We start from the raw sequence: 27,522 nt of genomic DNA on the forward strand, positions 1-27,522 counted from the left end.
GAAATATTAAATAAAAAGTGAAAATAATAAATAAAAAGTGAAAATAACAAATAAAAAGTCAAAATAATAAATAAAAATTGTAATAAATAAAAAAATTAGTAATAATTATTTAAAAAAATTTAATAATGAATATTATCTGAAAAAAGTCCATTAACGAAAAAAACTAAAAATTGCAATGCAAACAGCATGAATCAAGAAAGGAAAATTTGAAATAATTATTATTATCGCACAAGAGAGAGAGAGAGGAAAAAAATACCGAGTTCAGAATTGAAAAACCGCAAGAACCAATTTCATGAAGAAAGGACAAAACAGATCAAAAATGTATAATTAATCCTCCCAGTGATCATTCGAGTCCCTGCCCATCACATTAGAATTTAGAATCTACAAAGCCATCATCATTCGTTAACTTTCCTCCAAAAACATTTTGAACAAGCACAGAAAATCATCTGTCTCTGTCTAGTTTTTTTCTCGGACCTGCTCAGCAGGCAGTGGATCACCAAGTGGGGACTCTCAACAGAGAGCGATAACAGAGAGAGAGAGAGAGAGAGAGAGAGAGAGAGAGAGAGAGAGAGAGAGAGAGAGAGAGAGAGAGAGAGAGGCAAAGAAAAAGACAGTAAAAGAAAGAAGAAAAAAATCTCAAGTCTGCGGGATCAAGAATCGCAGTGGGAGAACATTATAAAAGGGATGCAGAGAAAATTTCAACTTAAAGCCCTCGACCAATCATTTTACTTGGCCCCCTTAGGGTTGGAAAATCGCGTGCTTCGAAATTCGCGGGGTTTCTGCATTGTTCATGATCGAGGGGAATGTTTTTACTAACATTGCGTTGCCCTCGAGTTTACACATCGAGAGAGAAAAGAAGGGGATTCACTTACTTGATTGGCTGGTCCAGTGGCGCCGCCTTTCCCTCCGCTCATCAATTTACCCACAACTCGAAAACCAGCTTCAGATCCCTGTTCACTACACGTCTGTTTTCCAGTTTGCTTTCGGGAGTCGAGCAGGATACAATCAATTTTTTTTTATTCCTCTTGAATAATCGTGAAAAACCGGCTTCTCGAAATCAACCCTCGCTCACTCTGAAACAAAAAGAAAATAAATTACTAGTGAGAGAGAAAACAATAACAAAAAAAAACAATCACAAGAAAGAAGAGTAGTGCGTCGATTTGAAAAAAAAAACAAAGTGCAGTTACGTTTTTTTTTAAACAAAATATTCAATGCAGACTCTTCGTTTATATTTACATCTTAAAAGTTATAACACTTCTTGTCACTCGCTTTTAACACGGGCTCAATTATAAATCTGACAACGAAAACCAATTCTGTGAATTGGATTTGCATTTTTCTTTTTTTAAACGTGTTTTGACGTGATTTTTTTTATTATTATCGTCAAATCGGCGTTCAACGAGAGCAGCGTGTGTGTATTTTCGCATAAATGTAATCGCGACACCAAGTGTCAGTTCATCGAGTAAATAGTGTTAGTAAAGTTTTTTTTCGCAATTCACGCGAAGAAGCTGATAAATAATCAACAACAAAAAATCGATTCAAGTTTTGTCCTGGCATTTAAGCAAAGGAGAAAACACGTTTTAACGAGAGAAGAGAAGAAAAAAACAAGTGTTTAGAAGAAGAGAGAAGAATTTTAATACGAAAAACTTATTTTGATATTCAATGACTCTTGTATTTTGGCAAATCCTGAATGCGATTTAGCCTTGAAATTGAAAAGAGCAGAACGAAGGGAGTTTTTCACCACAGGTAATTATTTCTTTGCCAAAAAAAAGTAGTAGATCAAAATGATACAAGTGATGGTTACTGAGAAGTGAAGAGAGAAATATGTTGTGAATCACTGTCAACAAAGTGATTATTGTGAAGGAATTGATAGAAATAACCTTTAAATCGGAAGATCAAACAGTTTCAAACAAAGACTATTTTGCTTTTTAAAATAACAAAACAGTTTGAGTTTTTTTTTTAGTGAAATTGTGTTCTTGATTTGAAAAAAGTTTTAGAATTGCCTATAATAGTGGAATATAACATTTACACTTCTGACATAATTTTCAATGGTAAACAAATAATTTAGGTAACATAACCTAAAATATGATAGTTTTGGAATAAATTTTTACTTTATAAATTCTTTTCTTTGCCTTTTTGAATTAATTTCGTAAATTTCAATTTAAATATTCGAATAATTAAATATTAGTGAAAATTTTATTACAAATCAGTGCTATTCATATTTGGAGTAAATTCGTAAACAATTATTTTAAAACTAATTTTTTTTCGTTAAAAATAAAAGTGAAATTTACTCATTTGCAAAAAAGATTTCAATATCTCGGTATCAGTACTAAAATTAAGATTACAGTGCTTACCGAAAATGAAAAATTTGTTTGCAAAATGATGACTTAAAAATTATCAATAATTAATACTTATTGCTGTTGAGACTATCAGATTAATTTGGCAAATATTCATTTAAAAAGATTTTGCATTATTAGTCTCGTATCTTGATATATTGCTTATGAAGCCAATAATGTTCTCTACCGGAATTCTCAAATAGGAAATTAATTTCAATTTTAATTTACTCTACAATTAAATACGTATTTTAATTATTATTTTAAGAAAAATTGTTATTCCAAACTCAAATACCGAGAAAAATTAATGATTTGTTTTCAATTTTCCTCAAATTTTACAAGTTCAAAGAGACGAAAATAAGTGAATAATTATATAACAACAAATATTTAACTATATAATGATAAATAATTATTTTATACAAATTAATAAATATAGAATAATAATAAAATAAATAAAATTCAATTCGAGTAAAAATACAAATTCGATTCAACAAATTCAAGAATTTCAATCGATTTCTGTATCGTTTTTTCCAAAAAGTAATTGTTATAGAATTTGTTAAAAATAATAAACAAATGATTTAAATATCATTAATAATTTTTCAAATTTTCATTTATTCTCTCCTTTTTTCGGAGTGAAAAAATTCGTCCACACGAACGTTTAGAATTTGAGAAAAATAAATCTGAAAATTAAAAGTAAATAAACCGGAAAAATTGAGGGAACTAATGAAAAATAATAAATTACATTTGTCAGAAATATTCTAGACTAGTTTTAAAATATATAGACAAAAGTAATCACAATTCTAATTAAATCTGGATTTTCCTCTCGTTGAAACATTAAAAATAGATTCCCCATAATCGAGACGAGTGCTTCACTCCTTTCTTCATTACAATATAAAATATCTCTTCTCTCTTACCTCAAGGAATACTAAATTTTTATGACCTCTGTTGCAAAATGACTAATGAAGACTATTGTAAATAATAGTCCCAACAACTTACAAATGTTTTCTTAGGATAAACTGCTGTCATTATACGACACAGGCAAAAAGGGTTAATTAATCTAACGAGAATAATTAATAACAAATAATATTTTTGTAAAATAAATTATGGCCTATACACAAAGTAGAGACAGAGATGAAAGTTTAGATTTAATTTCAATATTCAAAAACAAGTTCATGAAAGTAAATTTAATAGTTATACTATTATTTTTTATAGCAATAATAATATTAATAATTAATAATTAATAATAAATTATTAATATAATTATTTAATTACAATAATAATTGCAATAAATAAAATAATTTAAATAAATAATAGATTCTATCAATTGTTCAATATTGAGTAAAATAATAATAAATGCTAAGTAATATAATAATAATATTATTATTAATTTTCTTTGTAAGTAAAATTTTTAAATCCTAAAGTTTTGACCGTTCAAATGAACGACGATACGTTTTAACTTCTATTTTTTTAAATTTCCTTATTAAAAAAATTTTTATAGCAAATAATAATTCTGTATATTAACAAAATTAATTTTTGAATTAATAAATATTTATAATTGTTTTTCTTTTTACTATAGTATAGTTATAAAAAAAATTTAAAAAGGAAAAAAATTTTTGTCATTTGACGTTTCAAAATTTTTATTATTATTAATTATATATTATATTCATTAAATTATTATGTTATTAAATATTATAATAAATAATACTTTTCATAATACAAAATATTCTTTTCCATAATTGGAAATTTAATTTCTTACCAATTAAATATTTGAAATTTCATTCAATTTTCATTTCAATGTAGTAGGGGAACATAGTCTAGGTCGGCCACCTTTTTGACTTTTGTTTATAACTTTTTTAAAAAAATGAATTTGGACAATTGAAGTATATGGTTGGAAAGTCCTGTTTAATAGGAACATCTTTTCTGTACAAAGTAAATTGATTGGTTTTAAAATGAAAAAGTTATAAAGAAGTAAAAAAAAAAAAAATTTGTAGTCGAGGTTGGCCATTACAGTCAAGGTCGGCCATGTTTAAAATTCAAAGGGCATTAATCGTTAAAAAATAAAATAACATGTTTGGAGTTACGGAAAATTGATTCTTTATTGTTTACAGTTTGTAACTTAATGAAATAACAAAATAATAAAAATAAACAATATAAAAAATAAATATAAATAAAAAAAATTTTTGCACTAAAATATTAATAAAATTAAATAAAAATATTAATAAGATGATCAATTATATTATGAGTTATACAGAATTGCAGTTTTTGCAAATGACGTAGCTCGTCCTCATCTTTGCGCATTTTAAACACATAGTGGCCGACCTTGACAGTAAGTAACATTACCGAATTGTTGTAACCATAAAGAAATACGTTTCGGGATTCGATTTTTTACTTTGTTTTTCTTTCAACCATGAGTCCCACAAATTTTCTGCATACTTGCCTTGACGATTCAATTTGTTTTTTATCTTTTATTAATGGTTTTTCACATTATGCACAAAACTTTTTTTGAGCTTTTTTTGTACCGACGTCACAGAAAACACAATTTTCGATTTTCCGAAAATGTAATTGAACAAAAAGTTAGGTTACACTAAGACAAGCTTCGACAAGCATGCGCGTAGGTGGCGCTAGTGAACTTGTCCAAAAAATCGCGATGGCCTACCTAGACAGTAGACCAACCTTGACTACATTCCCCTAATCTTTGAAAATTTTTGAGCAGAAAAAAATTTCGTTTAGATGAACATTAAACTTTGGGAAAATAATAATAATAATATGTTTAAAAAAAACAGTAACTATAATTAAAATACATTTTTGTTTGAATTTGAGTAACTAATTTTATGAAATTAAATATTTTTTATTTATTTCTATTTAATTTAATTTTTAAATATTAGCAATAAGTGCGAAAATATTTACTTAAATTTTGACAATCAAAAGATTTCGATTGTGACAATTTTCGTTTTATTAAGTAATATATAACAAATATTTTTTCCTTCTTGTTTTCGCAGTATCAGAGGTCAAAAAACTGAAGTGTATAATAAATGAAAAAGAAAAAGAATTGAAAAAAAAATTTTTTTCACAATTATCACTCATAAGCTAAATTTTTGCATGTCAATTACAATTGCAGATTTATGAATTAAATTCCAAATATATGTAACATTTAAATGATAGGTAAAGTTCTTTTTTTTTTTTGAAAAAGGAGGGGGCGAGGGGGAACTGATGGCAGCTGCTTGCGCCGCTGCATATCCCTCTCCTCTCCTCTCCTCATTCACTTTCACCTCTCCTTTAGTCACTCACGAAACGTGGAGGTGTAAACTTCAGTCTGACGTTTATAGTGTAAGAGCGAATTTTTTTTTTCTTCAAAGACTTTTTTATTTGTTTATTTATTTCTTTTACTTTAAAAAAAAAATAATCACGCTCTAATATTTTGTGCATAAAGACAAGAAGGAAAAAATAGTTTTCTAAATTTAGTGTGAACGTTAAAAAATATAAATATTTTTCTTTCGTTAACTTTCAGTGACTAATAATTGGCTACTTGCTGTAGCAAAAGGGCCATTTAATAAGAAGAAAGGATAAGATGTCGGCTGCTGTAATGAACACACCTATGTTTGAGTGCAGTGAGCTTCTTTTTAAGGTAATTGACAATTATTTCTATTTATGGAATTTTTACTGTTTTTTTTCTTCTCTCTCACGACCGTTTCGAAACGAGATGAAAAATTTCGTTCTGTTCTCTGTTGGTTTTTTAATTCGAAACATTTATTTTACTGCTAATTCGGAAATATTAATTAGTGTTCATAATTATTAATAATTATTATAAGAATAATATTAAAATATTAATATTATAAGATTAATATTTAAATATTAATAAATATTAATATTACAATTAGTATTGATAAATATTAATATTGAAATTAGTGTTAATGAATATTGATAAATATTAATACTACAATTAGTATAAATAAATATTAGAATTTTTTGAGTAATTTTTTTTTTGTTAGTTATCGGCAAATAAGAAAGTGGAAAACACCGGATATATTGTAAATAAAATAATGTGTGCGTGTGTATCGTGATTTAAAAAGGGAATTCCACCGGCAAACAGGACAAATATGAAAATCATTTTATATTCATGATAGACGGATTAGCTACATCCTTACATATAAATAAGTTCAAGCTTCATAATATACGCGATATTACCCACGGGAAAATCACACCCATCATTTCGACATTCTTCTTTATTTTCATAGTTTATTTTATTCTAAATTCAATTTTTTTAATTCGTATAATTGTAATTAAAAATGTCCCTTAATTTTTGAACGTTCAATTTTTTTTGCAATTTTCAAAAATTAACATAACTAAAATAAAAAATAATGTTAATTAAATAGTTACTTAATTTTTTAAATAAAAATTTTTAAAGAACATAAATATTAATTTTATGGAAAAATTTTTGCAAATTTTTCTATAAAAACTAGTAAAATTTTTAATTACATTTTCTTATGGATCAATTATTTGTGTCTCTCAGAGAGGATATTACACAATTTTTCACGTTCTTGTCATTGTAAATAATTTCCCGATTTTTAATAGTATAGTTATAACAAGATAATTTGAGAAAAAAATACCATTTTTCATAGACACTGTTCTTTTTTTTTTGTCCTTTTTGTTGACATACATTTTTCACAATGTTTTAATTTCAAGCACGTGACATTTCCATATATAGGTTGTGAACGTTAAAAATTAATTGTTTTTCAGAAAGAAACACAAGATGCAAAATGGCAATTATAATGATAAATGCACAAACCTATTATTCTCTTATTACCAATTTCTGATTACTACTCACTTCGAAAAAAAAAAGAAAAATTTTTTTTTTCTTTATTTCTTCAAAAGGCCTTCATCAAATTTCACAATTTGCATTATTTCCCATTTTTACTTTGCTGATTCATAATATATGTGTCGTTGATAGCACTTTTTGATTAGCGGAAATTCTTTCTTTTGTGAAGAAATTTTTTTAAACTTTTTGTGCGAAATAATTATTGACAATTTTTTCGAGAAAGTGTTTTTAATATAAATTGAAAATTTTTTTGTCTCTTTGTGGAGGGATTTTTTTTTTATTGTACGCCCACTGATTTTTTTTTTGACTGCATGAAGGTGCATATTTAACAATGAGAATAAAATCTTCAGAGGAAGAAAGAAAGAGAGAGAGATATCGAAAGCGGGCAAAGACACGCGACTAAATAAGACAAAACGAAAGGAACAACTCTCGCCTTTCGCAGAGCAAAGTCTTTCTCAGTTTCTCTCCGCACTATACCTCATGGAGTTTCACTCGAGTAGATGAAATGGATCTTATTCAACTAACAATCAAGACGAATGTCAACTTTTCACCTTTTCAATTAAAATTAATGATCGTTCAATTAAAATTGAAATAGAAATGAGCCAATTATAATGCCTCTTTATATGTAATTTTCATTGCATTTCCTATATATTACGATTGCAAATTTTTCTCTTAAAAAAAAGTATAATACCTACTCGTATTTTTTTTCCCGGAAAAGTACTCAAGTAATATTAATTTTTTATGACCCTAAAGTTTTGAACTTGAAATTTTTTTCCTTGTTTAATATTTTCAAAAATTATTTTATTGATAATAAAAATAAACAAGAAAATTCCCAGAGTTGCCATAAATATTAAATTTTATTTTTCCCTGATTTTCAGACAAAATTTTAACTTTTTCCCTGACCCTAAAGAATATTCTGATTCACTCTAAAAATTATTAGAAACTTGAAAAAATGCTCGAATATCTGCAAATTTCTTTAACTGTAAAATTATTCAAAAACATGAATAACTTCTTTTTTAAATAAATATTTAATCATTACTATTTTTCTGTAGGAATTAAAATTCTTTAAAACATTCAAATTCAAACCTTTTTGAAATTGAACTTATAAGAATATTATTAGAAAATACCATAAATTTTTTTACAAAAAAGTTAATTATTTACGAAAAATCCCAATAAAATACCTTGCAAGAATTCAATTATTTTTACAATTAGTAAAATTTCACAAAAAACTTCAATTATTTAAAAAAATGTAATAAAATTCCTTCCAATATTTCAATTATTTTCATAAATAATAAATCGATTATTCGTTAATTCATTTATAAATTAATTTTTATTAGAAACTTCCAGAAGAATTCAATTATTTAAATTAAAAAATAAATAATTAATTGAATAATTGAATGTTTGTTAAAATTGAATACTTTTGACAAATTTTAATAAAATTTTTAAGAATAATTATATTTTTCGAGGAATTTAATTAAAATATTGTATCAAAAATAATTAAAATCCTGCGATGAGTTTTATTATTTATGAAAATAGTTAAAAATTTTCGAAAATAATTGAATTTCGGAGAAGAATTTTATTATTTATTAAGATGCTTGAACTTTTGACAAGAATTTTTTTTTGAATTTTTCGAACATAATTGAATTTCTCCTAAGAATTTTATTACTTTTTAAAATAATTTAATTCTTCCAACGAATTTTATTCAAGTTTATGAAAAAAACGAATTTCTGTGAAGAATTTTATTATTTATATAAACAATTTAATTCTTCCAACGAATTTTATTCAAGTTTATAAAAATAATTGAATTTTGGTGAAGAATTTTATTATTTATAAAAATAATTGAATTCTTGCGACGAATTTTATAAAAATATTTTTAAATAATTGAATTCCTATGAAAATTGTATTACTTATGAAAATAATTGAATTATTTCGAAGAAATCTGAAATTTATTAAAAATTTTTGTAAATAATTAAATTCCTGTGAAATTTTGCCAAGAATTTTATTAAATTTTTTAAAAATAATTGAATTTCCATGATGTATTTTGTTATTTATAAAGATAACTGAAATTTTGACCAAGAATTTTTATAACTTTTGAAAATAATTGAATTTCTGGAATCATTTTTAACTTTCTCAAATTTAATTTTTTTTAGTATTTTGAACTAAAATTCTTTTATTAATCTAGTATTTATGGAAATTGTAAAAATTATTCATTAAATAATTTATAAGTCATAATTTTATGATAGTTCTTGAAAAATTAAGTTATTTAAAAAGAAATTATTGTCAGAAATAGAAAAAATTGAAGATTTTGTTTTAAAAAAGTTCGTGGTAATTTCTTAATTTACGAGGCAAACAAAAAAACATCAAAATTCATGATTTTCTCATGATTTTTAAAACTTCAATTTTTTTCAGTACTTTTACTAAAAATCCCTGACTTTTCCCTGATTTCCCTGACTTCCCTGACCTGTGGCAACTCTGATTTCTTAAGAAACTAAAGTTCATAGTTATAAAGTCCTTTGAATTTGTTTCCTTTCAATTCCATAAATACTTATAAAATATGCGGACACTCGTATTATGTGTTGATGAAGATTGAGTTGTTGGAAACTAATAAAATTTAATTCGAAAAGCGATAACGTCACGATGACAAGAAGCTAATCGTCGTCTTTGCCGAAAAGTTGGTAAACAAATTATATTCAAAACACTTTTATTCGAAATCAGAAATATTTTCCATCATCATCAATTTTTCCCATGTGATTCATTTTTAACAATCCTTGTTAATCATACCTACATGAATCGTCAAAAATTAATAATGATAAATTGAGTAATGAAGAAGTATTTTTTTTCGATAAAATTAAAAACGATTTAGATAATTTTTCGAATACAGTTCGTTCATTCATTTTCCAAAAGAAATATGAAATTTGATTTTCTGTACTTGAAAGTACGGCCCTGAATGTTCGTCTCGCTCTCGAAAGTAATGATGCGTGTCAGGGGAATAAGCAACAGTCTTGTTTGATACTTGATAATTTTATTTCTTTACGACTGTTTTGCCAATGGCCTAAGAACGGAGATGGAAAAATTATGAGGAGGGGAAAAAAGAATTCAACAATCGGAAACCGCAGTAGTCTAATAGAGCGTAACATTATGATCTCGTTTGTCTCACAAATCTCAATTTAACTTGAATTAAAAACTTTTTCTTTTTCTTACACTATAACAACTGCTATTACTATAAACATTATGAAGTATTATTCCATCGAATTCTTTCCGATATTTATTAATTTCTATTTAAATACTATAAACTATAATTATTCTTCTACTGAATTCTGAAAAAAAATTTAGTACTAAATTCATATTTATTTCTTTATTTACTTCTGCATTTAATTATTATTTATTTATTATTTATTTATTATTCGTTTGTTATTCATTATTGATTTTTTTATTATTATTTATTATTTATTTGTTATTCATTATTGATTTCTTTATTATTATTTTTTAAAAATATATTAACATTAATTACAAATTATTAAATATTAGTTAATAATGACAATTTAACGATTTAGTTAATAAAGATAAATAAAAATATTTTTTGATAATATTTCATATTTAGTTATAATAATATTTTAATATTATTTATTTATTTTCTATATTACCGTTGAATTCTTTCGAAATCTATATTTATTTTTCATTGAAAAATTTCTCGTATAAATGGATAGTCATTAAATCGTGAAAAGTTATTCAATTAACAAAAATGCGCTCTTTTTCCAATTAGTGAGCATACACAGACGCACACTGAGAATTAGAAAAGAGAGCAATTTTCATTGATAATTCACTTTCCTAACTCTCGTTTTCTATTTAAAAAAGAAAAAAAAGTTCATAAACGATGGAGATTAAAATTACTAATGACCATACGAGAGATTTAGCGATTGAAAATAAATTTTTGAATGTCATATATGCGACTTTCTCACGGCAATTATATTTAAGTTACGTAAAAAAAAAGTTTCGCAATGTTTTAAAAAGAAAATATGTATTACACGAGATATGATAAATCATATTCTCAAAAATTGGAAAAATTGTACTTTGAATTTTTTGTTGGGAGCAAAATTTTCTTTCTAGTAACATTAAATTATAGTAAATTTATTTATATTTATTTGTATTTATTTATATTTATTTATTATTATATTAAAAATTATTTATCATATTTATCTAAAAGTGTATAAATTTATATTTATTTGCAAAAAACGAAAAGGCATTTCTTCCTTTTCTCCTTTCGAACACTTTTGATATTAAAATGTACACAAATTTTTATTAAAGATATAAATTATTTTAATATACGTTTCCAAAAGGAATGGCGAAACAATTTTTTGTAATTTACTCAAAAAAAGACGTTTTCAATAATAAAACGAATTTAAACATTTCATCCATTGAAATCTTTTGTATAATTTATTTTCAGTTTTCTGTTCAAATGTAAACTAATATGTTTACTTTGGTTATCGCATGTTTGATATCAATTGTATATGTTACTCTTTGAAAGTCCGTGTTATCTGTATTTTTTCATTTCATTTTCCCTTTTGGTGAATTATCAATTTTATCGACATTTTTTTTTCAAAAAGAAAAGAAAAAAATCGTTTTTCTCCTTAAAAAATAAAATAAGACGTTAAGATGGAAATCTAAAAATAAATTATTCTTGATTGATAATAATTTTAATTTTAATTATTTTTAACAATTTTAAATATTTTAATTAAAATTAAACATTCTATTCAGTTAATTAATTATTAATTTTTTAATAGGGCAATTTTTTCTCTAACAATAAATACAAAGAAAAGAAGTTAAAAATATTTTCGTTCATTTTTTTTGGAGAAACTGCGATGAAAATAAAATTTGAAAAAATGTAGTTACTTTAAAATGATAAGAATCAATTTTTGCTTCGCCTTGACTTTCGAGGTGACACGATTTTTCCATTTCCGCAAAAATAGATCGCTCGACCTTTGCCACGAACCTAGACTTCTTGCTCATTTGATTTTCTGAGAGAGACGACCCGCCATTTCACATACGGTCTCACCTCGTTTCTTAAAAGAAATATTTGTATACAAAACCATTTCTTTCAAACATTTTTTTTTTTTTCATTGTGTTTCGACCTTTCACACTACACGCACAAGAAATAAAAGAAAAAAAAAAAGAAAACGAAAGAATAAAAAAACGTTCCACGAAATGAGTCATGTTTGCACGATTTATTCACTCGTTAATCAGCTCATTGTTTTACCACCAGTCATATCAACTATTATTCAAAAAACCAAAATTTATACGTATACAAAAAATAATTAGTCTTTCGTTTGGAATTTTTTGTTTTCTAATAGGAAAATTATAAATCGGTTCTAAAAATTACCGATTGTAATAATAAAAATACTACTAAATACCTACTAATTTTCCTATTAGAAAACAAAAAATAATTTTATTATTAATTTTGGATAGCTTTTCAGTTTTGAATGTTGAAAAAAAATTTAACCATTTAATTTGGATTTGAAGAAAAAAAAAGTTCTTAGCGTCGACGCTAACTTCAGAGACTTGGAAAATTACTGGAGTAAAAAAAAGAATCGTTAAAGTTTACTAACACTTAGTATTTTTTGTTACAATTTAAACTAACTTGAGAATTAGGTTTTTAATGTTCCTGAAGATAGCGTCGAACAAAAAAATACTTTTCAATGCTAAGCGTCGACACTAACTTTAGAGATTTAATAAATGGAAAATTAAAATCAGTGCCATTTTCGTCTCTAAAAACCCAAAAAAAAAAGATTATTTTCTCTGCTAAGCGTCGACGCTAACTTTATGAACATAGTCTCAGGCCCATATTTTGCCGTTCTTTTAGCAACACTTTTAATGCCCATTATCTTTTTCAAACAATGCCTTTTTTTTCTGGAAGGGATTATGCGTTCTATTATATATTTTTAGAAATAAAAAAGAAGAATGTAAAGAAAGGAAAATTTCCTTTAAATGGTGATCTTTTGAACCGGAAATCGGACCACGTGGTGTTTTTTCGTCCCTAAGGTGCGAGAAGGGGGGGGGGATATTTAAAATTTCACGACCTCTTAATCGTGATTTCGAGTGTTCCCTAATTTCTGTTTTGATGCATATGTATGCCGGAAGCACTGGTTTGGTATCTCAGTCACGTTTTGCCGAGGAGTCATAGGGTCGTAAGTGCGAACCTGTTGCTTCATTCTGGGTGTGTTTACGAGGTTCCCCTTTGTGCAAAAGCAAACCTCTACTATATATAACACAGCCCCACACTTTTCTGCACTTGCATCCGCACGCAGTCTCCTTTTCTCTATTGTTAAATTCACAGGACCATCTCCTTCTCTCTCTTTCTCTTTTTTCGCTGTTTTTTCTCTCTCTACTATTTTTCTTCGTCTCGCTCTTTTTGTCTCTATTTTCTCTCTTTTTCTCTCTCTCTATTTTTTTCTCTCTTGCTCTTGTTTCCCTTTCTCTATTTTTTTCTCTCTAGCTCTTGTTTCTCTCTCTCTCTATTTTTTACTTTTTCTTGTTTCTCTCTCTTTCTATTTTCTTCTATCTCTCTCGTTTTCTTTCTCTTTTTTCTCTCCTTTTTTCTCTTTTTCTCTCTCACTCTTTTCCCCTTGCTCACTCAATCCGAAGCTTTAACTCCGTAAAATGCTTTGCTTGAAAAATTTTTCCCATATTCTTGAAAAGAAACGAGACGCATAAAAGGGGAGGATTTCCGTACACCTTGCTTTTTTCACTCCTCATCGTTACTATACTTGGTTTTCTTGTTGTTGTGTTGTTGTTGTTGTACGAAGTGAGGAGGGTTGCCTGCCTCTCTCTTTTTCTGGTTTTGTTCACAAGTCCATTTTACACCCAGTCACAACTTACATCAAGTCTTCACTTTCACTCTCTCTCTCTCTCTCTCTCTCTCTCTCTCTCTCTCTCTCTGTTGCTCTCTCGTAACTTATTTTTCCGTTGAGTAACAAAAGCAAAATATTGTAAAGAAATTCACAGTAAACTTGTAGAGTGACCATTATTAGTAATTGTATTTTTTTCTCGATTGAAAATCATCGAGTGAATAAATTTTGTGTAAAATGTTTTTAAATTTCTTTTCAATGTAACTGATTTTCTATTGAAAGGATTTTCTATTCTACTTTGGAAATTTATTCGCACCGTTGTCATTATTTGTTTACTAATAGTTATTATTTTTTAGTTTTTACTAAAAGGCCGAAATCGGCCGAAATTAAAAAATGGTTTTAAGCAAATAGTTGTTTATCAAAATATTCATTATTTGTTATTTATCAAAGTATTTATCATTTTTTTTCTTATTTTTTAATAAAGGCCGAAAATCGGCCGAACTTTATTTTACTACAAAAGAATTTTTAAAGAAACGGTTTTAACAAGACGCAAATATTTTTGTTTACCAATTTATTTATTTATTCTTTGTTTACGAATACATTTATCATTATCGCTATTTACCAATAACAAATAATTATATTCACGATGCCATTATAAAGTTCTGGTTAATTTTCATAAAATCCATTTTCAGCTTATGACATTGTAAATAAGAAGCAATGAAAGCAACAAGTACCGAGTCATGAATCTGTATTTTTATTGCTATTTAAGGAATGAGTAACACGCTTCGTACATTGCGGAGAATCGCCTTATTAACCTACTAAGCTTTTGTTATTCCAAGATTAGCATTCAATATGAAAATGACGCATTAAAATACTTCAGTTCAATACACTCGCGATGCATTGAAAAACTTTGATCTTGAGTTTACGAGTGGAATGAAATTATCATATTTATATTTCTTTTGCGCTAATAATTCCATATATGTTTATAAAAATATCCATTCAATTCAAACCGTAAAGTCGCAAAATAATTGGAAAACTTTCATGTCTCCTAAAAGTTTTCAACGAATTTGAAATTGATATTTATTTGTCACTACTTTTTATTTGTTTACATTTATTTATTTATTTCAAATTTTATTAATGTTTCTATTTCTAAAGTTTCCAAATATAAGACAGAAAAGAATTTCCAATCCGAAATCGGAATAAAAGAAAAAACTGGTTCAATGAAATTAAGAAATATTCAAAATTCAATGTCTTGGCAAATCTAAATTTAAAAATCTCGATGTAAAATATTGTCAGGCCAAGGGTTCACACTTTTGTCAATTTTTTTTTTCGTTTTTTTCTGAGAAAGAGCGCAGTCAGTCTTCGTAGTTTTTTTTTCGACATCATACCGAGGGGGCCAAAGTGAACACAAAGGAAAAACGCGCGCAAAAGACCGTCTCTCCCACGCTTTTTTTTCTCGCATCTTTTTCTCTTTTTTTTATTTTTTGGATTTCTTTGGCTCCCTGCCAGATGAACATTTTCCAGAATCATTTAATACTTCTGTATTCAGTATTGACGTCATGTATTCTATTTGTTTTTTTCTATAGTAAATAGATTACAAACAAATATATATATGTGTGTGTACAATAACAAATACGAAATATAACGTGAGCAATAAAGTCATTACTCGATTGAGATATCACTCTTCAAGTGTTTTTCATTATTTCAATTTTTTTTTCATCGTGGTAGAAGTTTATAAAAAAATCAAGATTTTATCGTTGGATTTTTTAAAAGAAAGATTGATTAGAGGCAATATTTTTCAGAGAAAAGCAATAATATCGCAATAATAGTCAAGAGGTGGATGTGAAAAAAAATTTCATTCATTAAAAAGAGAGGAAAAAATTTGCTTTTTTTGTTGTTGTTATAAGATGGTTTTTATTTAGATGTTTTAACCCTTGATCACGTGTTTCTTTTTTTTCTATTTCTTGTGATTCGCTATTTTTATTTTTGTCGAAACTTCTATTTTTGTCCGAATGACGTTGAGATTAATTGGAAATTTATTTATTTTTAACTTGATAGCTCGCTTGATAGGGAATTTTTTTTATTACTTTTTTTTAGTACCAAAATTTTTGAGAAAATAATTTTGCTTCTCGACTCTTTTCGTCCTTTTTTTTCTTTTAATTTTGTTAATTGAAAACTTATTTATTTTCAACTTTTTTTTATCTTTATAATTTTTTTCAAGTTTTTTTCATTTACTTAATTTTGATTTACTTTTTTGAATTTCCTTTTTCTTATTTACTTTTTTTTATTCTTTCTAAGTATTTGAAAAGAGTCGAAAACTTTCATAAGAGGGAGTGGCAAAAATGATTTTATTTTTTTTTTGTTCTTTTCGTCTTTTTTCTTTTATTTTTATTGTTTGACAATTTATTTTCAACTTGACAAATTTTTTTACTAAATTTTGTTATTTTCCTTTATTGTCTTCTCTCGAAAGCTCGTTCGAAAGTTTTCGACAAGAAATACCGGAAATAATTTTCTTTTCATCTCTTTTTGTCTTTTTCCATTATTTTTTAATTGAAAATTTATTTTTTTTATTTTGCTTTTATTTTTTTTTATTAGTAATTAAAGATTGATGTATTTTTGAAATACTGTTTATAATATTATTTTGAATTATGACGAAAGTAATTTTTTAGCAAATAAGTATTTTCGTTTTTTAGTAATTAATTTTTTAATTGAATTGAATTGAATTGAATTGAATTGAATTTTCCATCAAATGAAAATTTAATTTTCTAGCAAAAAAAATTTAATTCTCTAGCAAATGTAAATTTAATTTCCTAGCAAATAGAAATTTAATATTCTTTTCTTTCTTTTTTTAAAAAGTTAATGGCCTTCAAAAATTAATTATGGTAATTTCCAAAGTTTTCAGAATAAATTTCAATAAAAATCCAATATTTACACTTGAATGTAACATTACACATTTATTACACGGAAATTTGAATACAAAACTCTGATAAGATAGCACTTTTTTTGTCAACTTGAGAGAAAATACAAATTTTTTTCTCCCTCCCTCTTTCTCTCTCGCTAAATATTAATTTGCCGAAACAAGAAAAACCAGTTTATATAGAAAAGATGTTTATTCAGCTTTTTATATATTTATTTTTAGTTTTAATATTTTTCTCCACGACCAGCAATAGTAAACCTTAAGTGTATATACATACACATACACGAAATGAAGATAATAAAGAAAAAAAAAAGTCGTGGAAAATTACAGACTACGGAAAATGAAGATGTGCTCCAAAGTAATTATAAGAGCAGAAGGCTAATAAAGTAACATTCTCCGTTATGTATCTATACAAGTCTTTTTTTTTCCTCATAAAATCGCACTCGAAATGAATTGAAATTCCGTAAAATAATAGAAAATTACGTAATAAAAGTATAAATTCAAAAAAAAAAATTGATAATTTACTAAAAACAATGGAATTCAATTTCGTCCCCTTCTCGTCTATAGCTAACGGAATGTTTTCTTCAATTACAATTTTCCATCAATTTTTTCACAATTCTTTCAAAAAAAAAAATTTTTTTTTTCCTCCATAGAAGCAGCAACAATACATTGTTCACCACGTATTATATTCATCATGGTAGTGCAATTATGTTCGCAGGATAGCAACCGAGGGTCAAACGAGTTAATTCGTGTCTGGTTGAAATTTCCGAAGCGTGACAGCGACTTTAGAACTGCACGCGAGTTAGAGTTCGAGAGACTTTGAAATGTTGACGAACGAGAGCGAGAGAGATGGAAAAGCTGGGTCAACGGGTATAGGCCTACGCACTCTCTGTGAGCACACAAACACAGTGTTAAAAAATCACTCGAGTATATGTGTATCTATATAGGAACACGTGATTCTTTAAAGTATATGTGTAACTGGTCTTATGTAGCGACCTATACATAAAAAATAGTTGTGTGTGTGTATGCACACAAATACAGAGGCAATACATACAAATTGCCTCAGTTGAGAGCATAAAGTGGCTTTGTGCCCGCAGAAAAGTCGTCGCGGTCATGTAGCAAAGCCTGACGCATACCCGAGTCCTATAGCTCGCACCAACAACCATAGGCACTCTTCTTCTTCTTCTTCTTCTTCGAGTCCAAGTCTCTCTGGTTGCGTGCAAAGAGCCTCCTTCTCTCGCTCGCACAAAGGAAAAAAAAACTCACTTTGCCCGGGGAAAAAAAGAGAAGACACGCTCTTTTGCGCCGGAAAGGGAAACCTTCCCTTCTTCCTGGCAATGCACAACACTTTTTATCTCAAAACATTCGTATTTTTATCCAGGATTCCGCAATATTTTAATTATCCCCCCCCCCCCCTGTATGTATGTGTGTGAGTGTGCAAAAGTCCATTTATGGGTTATTTTTTTATATCGCACTTTTATTATTATAATGTGCCATTTCATTGTGTTTTACCTTGCAAAATACGTATATAACTATATACAAAACGTAGTGTGTATTATCAATTGTAATTTTTAATGAAGAATGATATATATAAATTTAAATTAATTTAATTTTTATTTACTTTGATTTATACTTTCTTTAATTTAAATTAGTTTAATTTTTATTTAATTTATTAATAATTCAGTTTGGATTTGATTTATAAGTATTTAATTCAATTCAGTTTACTTTTAATTTCAATTAGTTTACCTATTCTCTCTGAATTAGTAAAAATGTTTACTAATTTGAATAAGTGACTCACTTTTTGATTTTTAATTAGCAAATTATATTAATAATAAATAGTTATTTTTACTACTTTATTAGGGAAATTTACAGGGTGTTCAGCTACCTTGAAAACCTTGAAAAGTACTTGAATTTTTTTTTGCTCCTTGAAAACCTTGAAAACACCTTAAATTTTATGACAAAACCTTGAAAAATTAAAATTCCTAAAAATGAGATTTATTTCATAAATGACAATATTCATAACAAAAATTCAATTATTTTAAAAATTAATTAAATTCAATTATTTATCGCAGAAATTCAATTATTTTTAAAAAATCTGAAAAAAATGTCAACATTTCAATTATTTTTATAAATAATTAACAATAATCTTCGACAAAGTTCAATTATTTTGAGGAATTTTAATAAAAATCATGGCAAAATTTCAATTATTTTCCAAAAAATTTTTCTTACTTCGATGATTTTCAATATTCTATTTTAATAAAATTTCCCGAAAGAATTTAATAATTAAACAAAAGTTTTTAAAAAATTCTACACAAACTTTCAATTATTTTTAAAAAAAAATTTTTTTTTTACTTTAATTCTATTATTTAAAATAGAATTTGCATAAATTTTTTTCGCCAAAATCAATTGTTTTAAAATTTGTCATTAAATTCTTCGCAGTAATTCAATAATTTTCAAAAGTAGTAAAATTCAATTATTTTCAAAAATAATAAAATTGAATTATTTTCAAAAATTTTAATAAAATTCATTGCAAAATTTAAGTTATTTTCAAAAATTTTTCTTAATTCAATAATTTGTATATTAATTATTTTAATAGAAATTGTTAAGAGAATTCAATTATTAAAAAATAATTTTGATTGATTAAATGAACAGAATTTCACTTAATTCTTTCATTTAAAAATTGGGAAAAATGTTAAGGGCACTTTTTTTAAAACAAAAAATATTTTGATTTACAAAATTTTCGAAAAAAATATTTTTTGACGCTCAACTTCGACTTTAACTTTAGAAATCTGTTAATTAAATATTTAATTACTTAAAATTTTTTTTTTTTATATAAAAAATGAAAATTGTCTAATAAAATTCAAAAATGAACAGTAATAACAAAAATATAAAAAAAAACACACATAAAAGAATTCAAAACTTTAGGTACATTAAATTTTAATAACTCAGACGTTAAAAATTGATTTAAAAGAGAAATTAATTTAAATTTAATTTGAAACGAATTGATCTAATTTAATACACTTGAAAACAATTTTCATTTCTCTATAATTAATGAATAAGAAAAGATAAAAATAAATGAATCATTAAAAAAATATTTAGAAAAATATAATAAAAAATAATAAAAAACTAATATAAAAAACAATTATTAAAGAATAGTATACGAAACTGCGTAACATAAAAAATGTCCCTAAAGTTTTAAACGGTGAAATGAAGGAAAATATATGTATTTTTTTTACTAGTTTTAATTTATAATTTATTGAAAAATATTATTTTTTATCTAAAAAAAATTAACTCTTCACTGAGTAAATATTGAATTGACAAATATTTTCCAAAGCAATATTATTAATTTTTTAATATATTTAAATTAGAAAAAAAATTGGTTCATTTGAACGTTCAAAATTTCAGTGTATTATGAAATAAAATTCATTATATAAAAAATATAATACACTATAAAAAATATAAGAAAAATATAGTACAAAACTAATTAAAATATGAACTAAATAAATAATTATAATTTTAAATTGAATAATTAATTAATTAAATAATTTTAATTAGATATTAATATTACCTAATAATAACAATTAATAAAAATGATAATAATAATTATTATTATTTATTACTTTAATGATAATAAGAACAAATAGCTTTAATTATACGCAAATAATAAATATAATAACAATTAATTTGTATCGGAAAAATGAGTACAGGGGGTAAAATTCCTTCAAACATCGTATACAGAGCACTTGAAGGCAGGTTTTTTTTATCGCCACAACTGTTTCTAAATTAAAAAACGCCTTTCGATTATTGTAATTTTTAATAAGCCAATATTGAAGCAGATGTTTTTTGTCTCTAAATATATATCCGTGTTATAGAAACGCGAATATGAATAGAAATTGAGTCCCTTTTAACAAATATCTAATCTATTCTCTTAAAATTGAATCAATCTTCTTATCTACTATAAATTATTATTGCTCGAAAAAAATTGTCTTTATAAAAGGTCTGAACGAGAAAAAAATTAAGAAATTATATCAGAATAAAAATTTTTATCGTAAAAACAGTTTTTTTTCAACAAAAGAAGAGTCACAAAATAAAATTTTTCTAAACATTAATAACAAATAAGAAAAAAAATTAATATTAATAACAAATAAGAAAAATAATTTTTTTCCCCAAAATTTTGAACGTTGAAATAAACGAAATTCATTTAAGTGTTTCTTTAAATATTTTTTCTTCGCAAGTACTAAAGAAAAATATGTCTCTCATTATCATTGCAAATGTCAAAAAAGTGACACATTTGTAATAAATGAAAAATTAAAATATTAAATAGTGGGTGTTAGGTGAAAAAAGTTTTTATAATAGATAATAATTAGCCGCGTAATCGAGTTGTCGACCTCCCGTTGTTAATTACGTGCAAATGCATTATATGAGACACGACTTTGTCGAACGAATGACGACCGGAAATGACTACCTGTCCTCAGAGTTACGCAAACCTACAATTATTCTTTAAAGAATCAGCGAAGGAGAGAGACAGAAAATTTATAAGAATGATGAAAAGAGAAAATATTTATGTGAAGAGACCGAAAATCTTTGTCACGTGCTTCAAAGAAACGTCTTGAGTTTCTAATTTCCATAATTAGATTTATCGCAATGCACTTAAAAATTATAAACGGCAATTTCACAAATTTAGACGTTTAATTATTTTTCAATTTGAAATATTTAATGATTTTGGAAATTAAATATTTCACATTAATATCGAAGTATTTAATAATTAAAGTATTTAACAATTAAAGTATTTAACAATTGAAATATTTGACGATTTAAATATTTAACATTTGAAATATTTGACGATTTAAATATTTAACGATTTAAGTATTTAACAATTGGAATTTTTAACATTCGAAATATTTAATAATATAAATATTTAACAATCGAAATATTTAACAATATAAGTATTTAACACTCGAAACATTTAACAATTTTTAAATTGAAGTAATTAACAATTGAAATATTTAACAATCGAAGTATTTAACACTCGGAATATTTAACAATTTTCAAATTGAAATGTTTGATGATTTAAATATTTAACAATCGAAATATTTAACGATTTAACTATTTAACAATTAGAATTTTTAACATTCGAAATATTTAACAATATAAGTATTTAACAATTGAAATATTTTTAAATTGAAATAATTAACAATTGAATTATTTAACAATCAAAGTATTTAACACTCGAAATATTTAACAATCGAAATATTTAACAGTTTTTAAATTGACTTAACAATTGTAATATTTAACAATTTGTAAATTGAAATTTTTATCAATCGAAATGTTAAACAATTCTTAAATCGATTTAACAATTGAAATGCTTAACAATCAAACTATTTAACAATTTAGAAATCAAAATCTCATTTCGTTTTTACAAAATTGAACTCCTTTATTTATAAAATCAATGGAAAGTTGTTATGAAATTGATATAAGTAGGGCATAAATTTACTCCTTATTTTAAGAAATCGTTACTTTCTTTTTTCTCAAAAAAAAAAAAAATATATGAGCGCACATGAAACGAAAGATGATAATTGTCGTTGTAATTAGAATTTCAGTGAAGATTACGTAATGTCGTGTGTTACATCTTCAACGCGAGACGTTCTTTGAATACAAAAACCGTGACTCGCTTCTGCTTTTCACCTCTGACCTTCGGGTTTGTATTACGAACATTACAGTGAAAGTTTCCCCTCTCTTAACAACAAATTAACGCGATGATATTTCGATAAGGATTATATATTCTTCTTCTTCTTCAGAAAAAAAAAAATTTTTTTTTACTCCTAATGAATTATATGGCAAGCGTATCGAAACATTTGAGAATATCAAAAAATTGCGCCGAAAGACGTGTCGAGGTAGGGGAAAAGAAAAAGGAAACTACTTGTTGAAAGGTTTTTCTTTTAATCCGAAAAACCTGTGACGAATTTGGAGAAAATGCTTCTCCTCCAGTGTATAGCATGTCAGATTGAAAGATGGTAGTGCCAGATAATTGGTCCATTAGAGCCGGAGAGCTAGAACCCTTGGAAATTCTTTTTTTCCCTCAATAGAAACTTGAAGAATTACTTTTTGAAAAGGAAATTTTTCACGAAGCGAATCCGTTAAATACAAAGTGCACTAATACGTAAGATTTTCCTTTGTCGGAAAACTTCCCAAGGGACAATTTTTACGTAATTTCAATCTTCATCACGCGATTTTTGCTTCTTTTTTTTTGAAAAATTGTTTCGTATAACTTTAAAAATTGTTTCACAACTTAAAAAATCAAAAATCACAATAATCCAAGTTACAGAGGAATTTAAAACAAAAATCTCACGTGAATGTGGATTATTATGTAAGAAGTTAACGAGTGACTCGTGAAGTGAGTATACACGATAATTGGAAGGGAAAAAAAGCAGAAGCTTTAAAAATTTACATGAACACAAATTAGTATTCACTATAAGGAATATCCGATTTCTATTTGACTGAAAAGTAATGAGCATTTTTTTTTCTCTCCTCAGTATTTACATAATTGCTACAATTTACATTTCTGAAATTCAACACTGTGACTCGAACACAGTACTGCTAATATATGTCTTTGGAATTATTACCGCGCAATTCTAAATTACGGAATGAAATGAAGAATATTGAAAATACGAGACATAACCTTGTATGAACGTGTAATAACACTTTTTTTTCGGTGTGTGGGTTGACATTTCGTAATGTACAACTGATGAATGAAGCGATATTTTGAAACTAATATTTCAAAGCAATATTTGAACCACAACCGAACACAACTAATAGATTTTATCACTCGAGCAAAATTTTGTTTTAATATTTCCATTAACGAAAAGAAGATTAGAATCTGAAAATGTAAATCAGTTCATTACGAATGAAAATTGTTTCTTTGTTTCTGAGAATGAAGTTCGATATTAGTGAAAGATATTTTAATTGGTATTCTTAATTCGCGTAGCAAACATGTGTGTGTGCATTATACAAAACTTTAATAAATGACTTGAGATGAAAGTAACCAATTTCTAATTTCCTCTTTCTTTTTTTTTGTAAGTTATACACTTTCTGTTTCACTTTCTTTCGTTCAATTTAGTGAAGGTTGAATATCCGGTTTTAGAATCTCGTAATAAGATATCCAGCTGTGGCAGTTCACAAACTTCACTCTTCGATAATAGAAGAAGTGACATTTATTGGAAGCAGACCTTCCAACAGATCCTAAATTTTCTTTTTTCCTTCCCACAGGACTGAAGTTTGAGACTAATTTTAGCTAAACAGCTGTGATAATTTGTATACTTTGGTATTTTTTTGAAGATTTTTCAAGCGAAAAAAAAGATTTTTTTTCGAATTCGAAACCAGAGTGTCAGTTTTCCTAAATAGCCTCGTTATAATGATACTGATCGTGGAATCTCTTTTTTAACATTGAGAATAATGTATTTTGCGGCCTTGGGAAAAAAGTGTTCCGGCTTCTACTTTCTCAACTTGGCGCCATCACCTTTGTTGGTCGTATATTAAACTTTTGAGAAAGCGATTGCGTCCCTCTCGATTCACCCGGATGTTTAAAGATGGGACGGATTTGGGATGGACCAAAAATTCAGAAATTTTGAGGATACGAAACGAAAAGAGTTTCGTAATTGTAGTCGCAAGAGTTGAAGTATTTGTGAAAAAAAAGAATTATTTTCAAATTCTGAAATTAATGTCCAAGAAATAAATTCTAAATGGACATGAATAATGTCGTCATTGTATGACAAAATTGGTCGATAGGTTCAAGGGCGATCTTTACATATGGCTCTTAATGACTTTAGTATAGAATGACTAAACTTCCGGCTTTTATTTTGACCTTTGATTTAGAATACGAAATCCGGTTCATACATCTTGGCAAAGAGTTCATTGACAGACCTCGAGGCACACTGATCTAACAACCAATTATCAATTGCTCCAATCATACTCTATTATTTTCATATTCAGACTCTCCATCGTCTTTTGAAGCCCTTTAAAGAGCACTGAAGGGGAGTCTGATTGACTAAAAGTGTTTCTTGATTGTTTCAAATGAAGGGCAAACATATATCTGGTAAAACTCTTTTTACAGTGCACGAGGAACCCTCAACTGAATTCATTGTCAAATTTTCTTTGTTCGCTATATTGTACCGATTTAAAGCTGTTTCTTGATAAATATTACAGATGTTAAAAAAGAATTTGTGAGTTTCTTTTTATCAAATTCGATAAAAAAGATTTGAGAGTTGTTATCAATCTACAGCATATCTTATGCTGATGATAAATTTTTGAATATCCAAGTTTTATTACGCTTTTGGTTTTATTATAGAGACAGAAAAGTTGTATAATGAGTTATATTGGCATTAGCGGGAAACTCATAAAGCGGTTTTATGACGAAGGATTTTGATTGCATACTCAAGCGGGAATTATCGTACGATCGAGGAGAAATCGTACCAGGAGCAAAAAAAATATGTTTCTATTACGATGTAATTGCAAGCGAGGCTGTTAGAATATTGTTTCTAGACACCTATTCATTTTTTTCTGTCTATAAATGCGGGAGTGCAAACAAACAAAATCCGTTTCGGAGACCTTAGTCTCCGAAACGGATTTTGTTTGTTTGCACCTAGACGACTTGAAATTAGGGGTACTGGCTAAAAATGTTGGTCAATGTAAGAACCTAGTGAAACTCTGCTAAAAACCTTGGAGTTTATGCGGATCACTAGATTTTTTTCTCAGTAGAATTTAGATAAACCTTAATTTATCTAGTATCGAAGACTTGAACTAACGTGAACAATATTTTTTGTTACAGAATGCTGCTCCATCGAAGAAAGATCCTGCATCGAACACAAATGGCAATGGTCACGCGCCTCTGCGTCGGAGTTACACATCCCTGGTGAATCTTATCGAGCAGCACAGGAAGCTTGACCGCAGCGTGAGTGAGCCGACCTCACGCTACAAGACCGAGCTCTGTCGACCGTTTGAAGAGAGTGGCGTCTGCAAGTACGGCGACAAGTGCCAATTCGCCCACGGCTTCAATGAACTCAGAAATCTCGCACGTCATCCAAAGTACAAGACCGAACTCTGCCGCACCTTTCACACGATAGGCTTCTGCCCCTACGGGCCCCGCTGTCACTTCGTGCACAACTTCGAGGAATTGTGCACGATGCACAATCAAAAAGTTAGCGCTCAGCTTGGCACCACACCAACAAACATAATGGGCCTCAATCCCCTAATCGCCGGCAATGCTCCCGCAACAAACGTCAGTGTCAGTCTCCTTGAGCAAATCGCAACATCGCCCCAGGTTGCTGCCGTTGCTGCCGCGGCCGCCGCTGCCAGTACACCACTCATGCGAGCAAACTCACTCAGTCTCGGAACACCCGCTGCCACTTCGTACAATCAGCCACTCCTCAGGACCAACTCGTTGACCCTGGCGAACATCACCCACCATCACCTTCATCAACAACACCAGCAGCAGCAGCAGCACCACCACCACCAACACCACCAACAACAACAACAACAACACTCCACAAGTTCCGTGATTGGTGCCCCAAGACCAAAGCCCTTGAACCTCAGTCCCACTTTCTCCCTCGGCAGTACCGCCGACTCCATTTCGCCATCCTCGAGTCTCAGTCAATCGCCAACAAATTCAATGGCCAGCTTCTTCAGTGACGATCAAACCAACATCATTGCACCAACACCATTCAGTTTTGGCCAGGACTTTGGCCTCCTAGCAACGAGACAAAGTCCCAGTCCCCAAGGCATTTGCAGTCCAATTTCCGACGATCTCACACCACGAACACCATCACCACTCTCATCAAACGGCGAGTCCCGACTTCCCGTCTTCAACAGGATCAGCAGCACTCGCTCAACTTTCGAGAACCTCAAAATCTAATCTTTTCCACTAAAAAAAAAATCCCAACTACTAAAATCCGAAAAATCCGAAAGCCCCACCCCCAAGCGATAATATCGAGAAGTAACTAAAAAAAAAGAGGGAAAAATAGAATTCCTCTGATCTCGTTTCTTCCTTCTCGAACTTAACCCTTGTCGGTGGGATTTCCTCCATTTCGGGGCAGGTGAGAAGTTGCAATATTTCAAGAAAAATAATAACCTCTTCTAAATAGAGCGTTCCGCTGTCTTTTTTTTTTAATTTAACAAAGATTTGGTTAAAGGGATAAAAAACTCCCGATTGTCTTCCAAATGCGAAAGAGTAGAGAAAGTGTGATACGTGTGAATGTGTTGCGTGAAAAGAGAGAGAGAGAGAGAATGCGCGAGAGTGACAGTGGAAACTTATTAACAGTGGGCCTGTTAATAAACGAATAAAGAAACAAATATCAACTATATAGAATTAAAAATTAGATTTCTAAAAAAATGGTTTTTTGAAAAATAACTCCAAAGTTTAACGGTGGAGTTTTTTTTTTCGCTTTTTAATTGCGGGAGTGAACCAAGCCATGTCGCGCATTCTCGACACGTAAAACGCCATAGAGTGCGAAGGGGAGGTCATTAAATATTCGTGGTAACATGTTCTTTCCCATAAAAAAAAAATGTGATATGTAACTATTGCAATAGAAATATTTACTTTAATTGAAGAATATTCTATTTCTA

General features: G+C 27.6%; 1 protein-coding gene across 2 annotated transcripts; it reads left to right on the forward strand.

The window, feature by feature from the left end:
• Nucleotides 1–792: 792 nt before the first annotated feature.
• Nucleotides 793–27,297, forward strand: LOC122507752 (protein TIS11). 2 transcript variants are annotated; one of them, XM_043620627.1, is made up of 3 exons: nucleotides 793–1,743; nucleotides 5,839–5,955; nucleotides 25,730–27,297. In XM_043620627.1, exons 2-3 carry the CDS (start codon nucleotides 5,899–5,901, stop codon nucleotides 26,810–26,812), a joined length of 1,140 nt encoding a protein of 379 aa, XP_043476562.1. In that variant the 5' UTR covers nucleotides 793–1,743; nucleotides 5,839–5,898; the 3' UTR covers nucleotides 26,813–27,297. The 2 variants fall into 2 exon arrangements, with proteins under 2 accessions (XP_043476562.1, XP_043476563.1); XM_043620628.1 differs by lacking the exon at nucleotides 793–1,743 and adding an exon at nucleotides 5,566–5,657.
• Nucleotides 27,298–27,522: the final 225 nt, after the last annotated feature.

Source organism: Leptopilina heterotoma, unplaced genomic scaffold (genome assembly GCF_015476425.1).
Source record: "Leptopilina heterotoma isolate Lh14 unplaced genomic scaffold, ASM1547642v1 Lhet_51, whole genome shotgun sequence".
Lineage (NCBI taxonomy): Eukaryota > Metazoa > Arthropoda > Insecta > Hymenoptera > Figitidae > Leptopilina > Leptopilina heterotoma.

Coding starts and splice junctions, on each gene's coding strand:
- LOC122507752 (XM_043620627.1), top strand. CDS start 5,899: ATGTCGGCTGCTGTAATGAACACACCTATGTTTGAGTGCAGTGAGCTT. Junction 5,956..25,729: donor GCAGTGAGCTTCTTTTTAAG/GTAATTGACAAT, acceptor TTTTTGTTACAG/AATGCTGCTCCATCGAAGAA.